This window comes from Mytilus edulis, chromosome 1 (assembly GCF_963676685.1).
Source record: "Mytilus edulis chromosome 1, xbMytEdul2.2, whole genome shotgun sequence".
Lineage (NCBI taxonomy): Eukaryota > Metazoa > Mollusca > Bivalvia > Mytilida > Mytilidae > Mytilus > Mytilus edulis.
In genome coordinates this window covers 39,131,521-39,142,754 of record NC_092344.1, presented here as the reverse complement: position 1 = coordinate 39,142,754, position 11,234 = coordinate 39,131,521, and the positions used below count along the sequence as shown (strand labels likewise).

The window sequence follows — 11,234 nt, the reverse complement described above, 5'->3', positions numbered from 1 at the left end:
TGAAATACAATAATCTATTCACAAATTGTATTCAAACATGTATTCTCCAACAGTCATACAAACAAACATTCAAGAAGTACATATTTGATGTTTTATACAAAAGATCTGCTAAGAAACAATTCTGACACTGTATAAACCTAATTGTAGCAGTATATTCTAAGACATTTTGATATCAAGCATTCATCTTGATGGCATTTATTCAGTTTGTGTCTTTTTAAACATTTTTCAAACATTTTTCTTTTTTGCATAGGCTTCAGACTTGTGATGGTCACATAGTGAGAAAATTTGTCAAGAAATTTACATTTCAGTTAAAAAGTTATTCCCATCAAACTTACAGATTTAGAAATTTTTTTTTTAGTTTACTACAGAACTTTTTAGAACCAATTGTTTAAGGTTGATAATCAAATATTTTCTTGAATTCCTGATATCAAAGTTTTTCCATTTTTAAATAGACAATCATGTTATTAAATGTGAAAACTAAAACAACCTTTTGTAGCACATATAATATTGACTGTAAAAATAAAGGGATTTCTAGAACAAATAAACATGGTCATAAATAGTAAATAAGTATAAACAATTAAAAATGTCTTGTTCAACAGAACATCAGCACTATTTGTGACTTGATAGCAGTTACTTTTTAATTTTCATACATTTTCTGAAATCATTTATAGATTAAAGAATACAAGTCTTCAAATTCATTGAAACGTTTGTGGCAAAGGTTTTCAAAATAAATGTCTAAGCTTCTAAGATACACATTATTTTACTTCTGTTTCACATGAGTGCTTAAAAATATTTGAAGAAATTGCCTATTACAAACACATTACTGATTTAAAGACTTGTCTCCTTTAACACATGTACAAATCCACACTTTTATTCTTATCAATCTCCTTTTGATTATAAAGTCTGTCCAATTTTAGTCATCTTTTTTTAAAGAAAAACATTTTCAGAATCAGGGTTTGGATTAGTTAGGTTTCATTTTACACAAACAATGAAAATCATTCTATTTCACAATATAACTAGGTATTTCTATAATTGTGTCTACTTTCTAAAAAGGAATGTTTGAATAGCACTGTGTAGAAAACATAATTCATTTATCATTTTCTGTCATGTAAAAGGAATTCTATACATAGAGTTATTTACTATATGCTAGTATTAATTGCTGTTGGAATATGAAGTGAAACAGTTTTACCAAATTAATTTCCAATAAATGTATCAGCTTCTTGCAGACATCTTTTTTTATAGTTATGATTTTATTAAGTTACTTTTTCACTGCAGAAAAAAATCCACAATAGCTAAACTATAACTGGTCTTTACATTATATCTATGTGCTAAAAGGCTACTCAAAAGTTTTATGACTTTATGATCTATTTAAATATGTATATGCGATCAGCTCTATAATTTTTTACAACCGACGGTCGTACTACAGTAGAATACTTGAAAGAAAAGAGCACTTAAACTTTAAATACTATTACATTTAAATACTTCTACTATCCAATCTGGTCCAACTATTAGTTAGACCTATTTGCTGATATGTATTTCAAGTTGAAAACTTTTGAATTTTTGTGAAGCAAAGAAAAAATATATATCTAACATAAGACCTTTCAACTGAAACTCAAATATTCAATCTGCATTAAAAATTTCACACATTCAAGCATACCACGAGCATATTTAATTACATGAAATTATATATAAGTATTTCTGTTGTCATAAAAAGGACAACTGCTAATGGTTGAATGGATGATTAATCTGCTGGTGTTATATTTCTTCAAACGTTATACAAGTTTTACAGTCATGACAGTTTGTTTACAGAATGTTCCATTTCATGTTAAATATACTGTAAATTCAGAAATCGTTGCAATTTTTTTATCATTGCAAAAAAGTGACAGGGTTATAATGGAAATAATTTAAACTTGCATTTTGATATTCTTATATGAATTAAACAGGATTTTTATCAAAATCACAATAATAAAATCACATTTTAGTCTTAAATGACAAAATCGCAATAATAAATGCACGCAATAATTTCTGAATTTAAAATAATCAAGAGGGTTATATAAACAAATCCCAGTGTACAAATGATATATATCCATGCAATTTAGAGTTTGCTTTTAAAGTGATGATGGACTATAACAAACATCTTTTTCTTGGTTACAGAAAGTATTCACATTGTAAGTACTGTCATTTTTAAAATCAACAGAATGTTTTTAATGAAAAGAAAAACAGAACCATATAGCTGTAATCTAAGATTTACAATAGTAAATACATCCATCTAAAGAAACATAGTTTACCCTATTAACAATTTCAAACACTAAAATCAAACTATTTGTGCAAAACACACCAATACCTAACCCTAACCTAGTTCAATATAGTCTGTTGGTACTGATTTCATACACATAGTGTATATAACTGATAACTGTGTGAATAAAAATTAGTCTCTTGTATATATTAACCTTAAGTCATGACAAATGAAACCAACTAATAAATACATAAACAGCCGTTAAACTGTGATAACATGAGAAGAAATCCAAGCAGCATACATGTATTTTTCACTATAGTTTTTGTAGGAAGTGATGTACACAATGTCCAATCTCGTTAATGTGTATGTAGTCAGCTTAGCATGAATTGTGTCACTGAAGTTCAAACTTCATTTAACCAAGGATGTTGAAGACATTCCTCTGCAGTTGCACGTTTCTCTGGATCGAATTCTAACATGGGGACTATAAAATCTCCAAATGCTCCCGCTTCCTCTGGCGTCCATTCATACTTTTCTTGTAACACCTCAGTTAGAGCCCATGGTTTTAGTTTTAAAATGTGTTTCAGCTCACCTGAAAAGTATTAATTAATAATTAGAAATTAATAGTAAAATAATTAAGAAATAATTCATGGGGGCTTGAATATATCGTGATTTTACCACGGGTTGGCCCTTTATGACAAATATTTTACCCCTGAGCGATAGCGAGGGGTAAAATATCGGCATAAAGGGACAACCCGTGGTAAAATCTAGATATATTCAAGCCCCCATGAATTATTTCGATTCTGATAGGACACATACGGCAATTCTTTTGGATCGAAGCGCTCTAGGTGTAGGCAAATATTTGCCGTTCCCATAAATAAACGCACTAATAAACTAGCGTAAAAGAACGGAGCAAACTGCATTAGTGACATGCTTAAACTATTTAAAATAATGTATTTAGACAGTTTTGGATGAATTTGAATGATAATTTATTTATATGTCTTATATGATGTACAATAAAGGGCTTTTGCCACATTTTAGCATCATTTGTGTATGTTTCCTTGTGATGATTTTCGGATTCACAAGCGTGTATTTTCCCGTAAAATGCTTACATTCTAACGTCATTGTTCTATGACGTCGGGTATCTCATTCATAAAAAAGCATATGACGTGGGAGTACAATCGGAACAGCACTGGCAATATATTCATATTTTACCACGGGTGTGTACTCAAAGCGTTTGAAGGACGTCATGTTAGAATGAAGATTATAATGTTTGTTTCCTTACATATATCCATAAAATGCTAAGTGTTTGTTGCAATTATACCTAAAATGATTTTCATAGATATCTAATTTACTAGACTTTTGAACTTGAGTGCTTGTGTTATTAAAATCGTGTTGAATATGTTGCAAGTTCCTGATATTCTGATGGAGTTTATCATATTTTAAGCTGAGTTTGACTTTGTCACAACTCTGCTAAAATAACACATGAATAAATACAATGTTGAATAAAATGATATAACAATTCCAAATACCCATCTAGTTAGATTCCATAAAAAAATAAAACAATTCTTAAGTAAGCATGTATCTGTTTTAAAATCAGTTGCACACATGAAATAATCCTTACCCCGTCTATTAAAGAATTCCCTGGAATATTTGCCGGCCAGTGCTATATGGCGAGGTATTGGCCCTAGAAGTTCTATAATATGGGCAATGTGGTCTTCATCTCTAGAGTAGTCTTCTCCCGAATGAGGCTCAAATAAATAATCACCAACTATCAACTCAAATGCCTACAAATATATAGAAATTATATTTAATATATTACGTCATATGAACAAAAAGTGTTGTCAACAAAGTCGATGACAAGACGGTCAATAATAAAAAATATTTGTAATCTTTAATCATAACATCTGTTCAACTACAATTATATTGTTCACTTAGCAGATTTAGTAATATGTAAGAAGACGACAGATATGTTCCAATTGTCATCACTACAATCGTGTCCTCTTTTCCTCGAATATGACCTACTGAATAATCACCAGATTTGTAAGTGCATGACCTCGAAGGGTGTCACATTTGAAGCATCTTCTGCTAACCATCCCATAGCATGTAGGATAACCCCTGTTTTTTTGGTGAGTTCATGTAGCCCAGTTTTTTGTTTTCTATGTTGTTTTTTGTATACTGCTGTGACTTTCATTGTTTTTTCATTTTTTGTCATAGGACTTGGGAGTTTGAATATCACTTTGGTATCCAGCCTCTCTTTCAAGTTATATAAAACATAAAAAAAGTATAATACAATAGAACCTACCATACATGCAGTACTCCAGATATCTGCAGGAGGACCATACCCTGCCCCTATCAATACCTCAAGACATCTATATTGTCTTGTCTGGATATCTTCTGTAAACCTGTGATACTGAAACATAAATATATAGATATATTTCCTTTTTTTAATTATGAAGTGATCATGAAAGAAATCATTTTTTAAATTTTTTTTAAAGACATGACCAAATGTCTCACTAATTAATTCTGTTATTCCAAGTTTCAATATCCTATCTGTTTATCTTCAATTCTAACATGACGTCTTTCAAACGCTTTTGAGTACACACCCATGGTAAAATATGAATATATTTCCTGGGCTGTTTCAAACGTCATATGCTCTTTTATGAATGGACTTCCTGACATCATAGAACATGGACATATGAATACATTGTATAAGTATTTGATGTGAAAATATACGCTGGTGAAAATGAAAATCAACACAAGGAAATGTAAACAAATGATGCTTAAATGTGTAATATGCCATATTTTTTTTAAATTTTAAGACATATAAGTAAATTATCATTTAAATTCATCCAAAACAATATAACAATGTTATTATAAATAGTTTAAGCATGTCACTAATTCAGTTTGCTCTATTATTTAATGCCAAATTAATAGTGCTTTTATTCATGCGAACCGCAAATATTTGCCTCCACCTAGAGCACTTCAATCCAAAAGAATTGCCGTATTTGTCCTACTTGAATTGAAATAATTCATGGGGGATATCGCTCAGGGTAAAATATTTTGCAGTAAGGGGTAAAATCACGATATATTCAAGCCCCCATGAATTATTTCTTAAGTATTAATAGTCTCTACCATGTCTCGATACCTCCTTACTTTGAGTACAAGAGGTTGTAGATTTGAACCTCTGCTTTAAAATTGGTATTTTGGTGCTTCTCCACCAAGATTGTGGCATATAAAGTGCACTTTCATTTATTCCTTTTTTTTCCCTAATGAGCATTTTTAGAGGAAAAACTTATTTCCTTGACAAAATATTAGTACACATGATTAAGCTATACATTATGTCCAATCTATTATCAATGTAATATATGAACTGCCAACTTATGGCAAATAATATGGAATCTTTTAAATAAGTGTTATTTGCTTTGGTAAAAACAATTATCGAACTATGGTTTCATAAACAATATAAACTTACTGTCCAACAGGCATTTCCTAAATCAGCAATTTTAACAGGAATGTCACATTCTTCTCTCACAGGATCTGGTCTGGCAGCATTTGCTTTCCCACCTAAAAATACATAAACATATATTCAATCTGAAATATTTGAAGCCTTCGTGCTAATATATATTATGTTAAAAGAATGCACAGGCTAAAATGTTTTCCTTCTTTACTAACCACTGATTTGATGCTGATAGTCCGAAATATAAAGCTTTACTATTAACTTTAGTATCACATAAACTTAACAAGATCCAAGAAAATGAGGTCAAGGTCAGATGAACTATGCCAGACAGACATGTACACCTTACTATCAACCTATGCATTTCATATAGATGACATATTGCTTGTAGCATCTAAGAAACAAACTTAACTATGAAAACTTAAAATTGACCATGAATCATGAATATGGTACCAGGATTATAATTTAGAACGCCAGACGCGTGTTTCATCTATATAAGACTAATCAGTGAGGCTCATATCAAAATATTTTTAAGCCAAAGTGTTGACTACTGGGCTGGTGATACCCTTGGGGACGAAATGTCCACCAGCAGTGGCATGGAACCAGTGGTGTACATAGTTATCAATGGTACCAGGGTTATAATTGAGTACACCAGACGCGCATTTCATCTACATAAGACTCATCAGTCACGATCATATCAAAATATTTATAAAGCCAAACAAGTACAAAGTTGAAGAGCATTGAGGATCCAAAATTCCAAAAAGTTGTGCCAAATACGGCTAAGGTAATCTATGCCTGGGATAACAAAATCCTTAGTTTTTCGAAAAATTCAAAGTTTTGTAAACAGGAAATTTATAAAAATGACCACATTATTGATATCCATGTCAAGATCAGATGATACCAGCGGGTGAGACATATTAAATTATTGATTCAGATACATATATATAGACTAGATGATCACCATTTCCTATTTCCTATAAGAAAATTTGTTGATAATCTTTTATCTTACACCTGACAGCAACTTACTTGAAGAATCTGTTTTATCACTGGGAGTCTGACTACTTGGACTATGTGAGCGTCTATTTCCCCTGTGGTCTTGGGCTTCCTCTTGTGGCACTTCTTGATCCATTGCTGTCTCACATTTACTAGAAAAGTTTGTATTCATATCACCGTTCTGAGATTCAAATCCATTACACATAGGAACGTCCCCTGCATCGTGTACAACCTCTGAATTTTGTTGTCCTTCCTCAACTGATTTCTTCTCATTTTCCACATTTAATTTGGATTCAACCTCTTTGATATTTAAGTCTATAATGTCTGGTTGACACGTTTCTGTGGATTTTTTTTCAACATTATTTTCGTTTGCATTTTCAGTTTTTGTTTCATTCACAATATTTTTCTCTTTAACTGAAAAACAAATAGCAGTTTAATTTATTTTTTATTTATCATATTTATGCACTTGAGTCTCGATAAGTTTCAAATAAAGTAATAATAAGCATGCAAAATATTCATATTTTCCCACAAATAAATATTAATGAAGAGACATAATTTTATTCCTTGCATTTTTCTAAAGAGGCGTGAAAGTGATAAAAAATCACATGTAATACACCTTTGATCTAACAGACACCCAGCTAATTCTAAATTTTAAACAAATGTATTATGCAAGTTGCAAATTTTGGAACAGGATTTCCAGTAGGCAGAATTTGTAATATTAGAAGCCAAAATTGCTGTCCATGAACCAAAACCATGAAAATGCATAGCACCTTACAACTAATAAAGATAACATTAAACCCCAAATTTCAAATCAATATGATGCAGAGCTGCTGAAGAATGATGACCGAAATATGAAGAGCACATGCTGCTATCCGTTACCCATGTTAGACTAACAGCGATGATCTCTAGTCCTTTCACACAACAAATTGAACAATATCTAGTTTCAGCCAATTATCAAAATTTCCCACAAAATCCTATTAAATTGTAAAGACAAACAAGCATGGGTATTATGTGGTAACTAACTCTTATAAACCAGATATAACAGGGAAACTGTGCAAATCACTTCTTTCAGTGTCAAGTTTTATATAAATCCAAATGCTGAAAAGAAGAACATGCTTTATAATAAATCAATACAGAAGTGTAAAAGGTGATTAATAATTGAGTTATCAAACGAAGTTTACATCTATCAAGGAAGTTATCTTAAAAAAATATTGCAAGTCTAAATTTCTTGATGAGAATTGGTCTAAATGTGTTTTAAAAAAAGGTATAAATGCCTCAATCATGTATACCGCCAACTTGACTTGCAATGATACGTCACTTCATATTTACCTTTATTATTATTATCTGATTCTGTAATAGTTATTTCACTATCATTTTTGGTTATATTTGCTTGTTCAATCACAGGTGATGCGTCAGAGCTAGGGACAGTACTTTCACTATTGGGCAATGGATTAGAACTTTCAGAAGTTGGTGAAATGAGATTAGAGCTGTCCGAAATGGGTGAAATCAGGTTAGAACTTTCAGAGCTAGGCATATTTAGACTGGAAGTTTCAGAATTTGGCAGATCGCTGGTTTCTGTGTTGTCTTGATCAGTTTGGTCCATGCCTTCCCCTGTTGGGTTCCCCTCTGGAAAATTATTGATACTGGCACTCTGTGTCATCTGTAATGTTAAAATATATCAATAATTTCTCATGTATAAATTAATCACTCAGTTCCTCTGTTTCTGCTTTCAAAACAATATCTATAATGAAGACTAAACTACACTTTATTCATTTTCTGATTACCTATGATGTTGTCTGCCCGTTCGGCCTTGTTTTTTTTCCAACTTTTCCTGTGTGTCTATCTCCCAGTTGAAAGTAACTGATATTTTTTTCCTGTGTGTCTATCTCCCAGTTGAAAGTAACTGGTATTTTTTGGTATATGTAATTACTTATTTTTATACATAGCAAACAAAGAGATCACAAGTTCACAACACTGACACAATAATTAATGCTATATATCAAATTCAGGAAATGCAAACAGTTTATAGCATTTGTGAATATGTGAATCTATGTTATAACATTCTATTTACTATCAAATATAAAATCACTACTATCATTTATGATTTAAATTTTGAAATGAAAGATATTTCAGATTTTTTTTATGTTAATGTTAATCTTTATCAAATAACAGTTCAGAGTCAGATTCACTATTTCCTGCTAAAAAAATCAATCTAAATACATCATATTTCTGTGACAGAGGTGCAGATTGATAAACACAAATACAATGAATACATACATACATACTACATACAATCTTAAGTCAGAAGTGATACAATAACAACAACATAAAACATGTAAGTTCTATACAATTGTAAGTTCAATGGTCATAATTGTGTACAGTATATTTTCGTTAAAAGACCTGTCAAAAATTAGAAATTACCCCCCCCCCCCCCCCCCCCCAAAAAAAAAGATGAATAATATCCATTTTTTAAATTAATTTTAATACAAATCAAAATAGATACGAAATAAATTTATTGTAATTTTATTTTTCCCAGAATTAAAATTATACCCTTAAAATCTTTTTACACTAAATTTTTACATTTTGCTATCTGAGGTAGTAGTATCCAAAATGTTGAAATACGACAAATGTCAGGTTCTTCTTCTTAGTGTATTCAGTGAAATATTTTACATATTTACCAAAAACAAACCCTGCATATCCAGATATCCACTTTATGGAATTTACTGACAGAAAATATACCAGTCGTTGGTTCACTTGTGTTCAATTTTACATATTTGAAAACTTAATAATTCAAATCATAATGCAAGATATTTTGAAAATTGAAACAAACAAATTTTACATTGATATACAATTACAGCAGTTCATTGTACCATTAAACTTTGGGATACAATATTTGATTTTAAAGGGATATACTATCAAAACATATGTTGAAAGGTAGGAAAAGACTTTTAAAATCATCCCACAACTACTTTACTTTCTTTAAGTCATTTGCAGTCCATCAAATGGAAAGATGTGTGTTCAAAAATAAAATTCAACTTCCTACCTTCATTTTAATAGAATAGTTCCCCCAAAAAAATTTGAAATGTGTACACTTAACTGATTTTCTACCTTAAATTTAATAACATACTAACTGCTGTAGATTATCTATGGTAGATTTGCAACAGGGATGTGTTGTTTCCAGAAAACCAAATAAATAAGCATCTTTATAAAGAGCTGGGCAAGAGGATATAAGCAAAGGGAAGACTGATAATTTGCAAAATGGGTATGGTTAACAGAATCAAGAATGCATGATTTACTAAAAGATATACAAATTGATAAAAAAAATAAAAAATTGTCATCTTTCCGTAAATATTCATTATTTTAGTGCTTTTATGGGATATAAAAATCCTTTTCTTCATTTAATTTACAGATCAATTAACTATTGGTTTAATTCCTTGAAAAAGAAGCAATATAATAATGAGACAAATCCAAAGGGTTCTAGATTATTTAACAAATGGTAGAATGTAGTGATCTTATGAAGTACTAGAACACACCCTTGATATTGCGTTGCGGGTCCGTGACTGCATATATAACAATGCGCAAGCCTTATTTTAGTATTGGTATAACTATTGTCATCCGATAAAGTCATGCCGACTATAAGATACACAGTTTTCTCTGCTTTCAAAATCTTTCTGTTTGAACCCGTCGATCTATAACTTATCAATAGTTGGTGATATTAATTATTTGGAAAACAAAAGGTCCTGTAATGGAGTATTTTAACAGAGTATTGCTAACAAATTGAAAACTGTACCTATATATATATTTTTTATTTATCATATACTTAGCATTGATATGATAGCTTTTGCATATGTGTAATGAGCGGAAGTACACAAGCCATAATTTCCCACCCGGGCTGATAACCCATATCAGGTGCATCTCGTGCACAAAACCCATAATAGTGCCTCTCGTGCAAGTTACTTCCGGTGTTTCCGGTATCGGTTGTTTACTTTTCCATTGTAACGTCAGATGTTTTTTTAAGACGACGTCAAAATTTACGGGAACTTTTGTGGGGATAGTTTAATACTTGCTAACAAATGCCATTGACAATTATGAATCATTTTATAGTACAACAAACATGGAGTAGTAATGATCGTAAAACTCTTTCAAATTTTCAATGTTTCAAAATGCCTCTATAGGAAATGTTACCATAAATATTTAAGGAGTTAATGATGCTGTTGTTGGACAACTATAGTATATTTGATTCATAATTTTAATTTTCTTTATAAAATGTTTGACTGTTTTAGTTATTGCATTAGTTTATTTGCCTTACATAAAACTATTGTCGGAAGTATATGATAAAGCGATTAATACATGGCCTTTTCCATATCAGCCTGGGTCTCGGGCTGATATTGGGGTCTCAGGATGATACCCAGGCTGATATGGAAAAGGCCATTTATTAATCTCTATATATATACGTCTTATTTTAAGTCCAGATTTTTAGTATTTGTATTATTATCTTAGAAAGTCTTACTGATTGAGATACTACAATAGGGAAAAATTTGACAATGATTG

The 11,234-nt window shown here is 30.8% G+C and overlaps 1 protein-coding gene across 8 annotated transcripts in view; it reads right to left on the bottom strand.

Moving 5' to 3' along the window:
• Positions 1 to 11,234, bottom strand: part of LOC139482318 (SRSF protein kinase 1-like) — a 54,028-nt gene continuing 42,794 nt past the window's right edge. For all 8 annotated transcript variants that reach the window (XM_071266158.1, XM_071266175.1, XM_071266202.1 and 5 more), the window contains 6 exons: positions 8,013 to 8,343; positions 6,717 to 7,097; positions 5,709 to 5,800; positions 4,539 to 4,646; positions 3,858 to 4,020; positions 1 to 2,825 (listed from right to left, as the gene is read on the bottom strand). In XM_071266158.1, the coding sequence (XP_071122259.1) occupies positions 2,638 to 2,825; positions 3,858 to 4,020; positions 4,539 to 4,646; positions 5,709 to 5,800; positions 6,717 to 7,097; positions 8,013 to 8,343 (1,263 nt within the window). In that variant the 3' untranslated portion in view covers positions 1 to 2,637. The remainder of the gene's footprint in view (positions 2,826 to 3,857; positions 4,021 to 4,538; positions 4,647 to 5,708; positions 5,801 to 6,716; positions 7,098 to 8,012; positions 8,344 to 11,234) is intronic.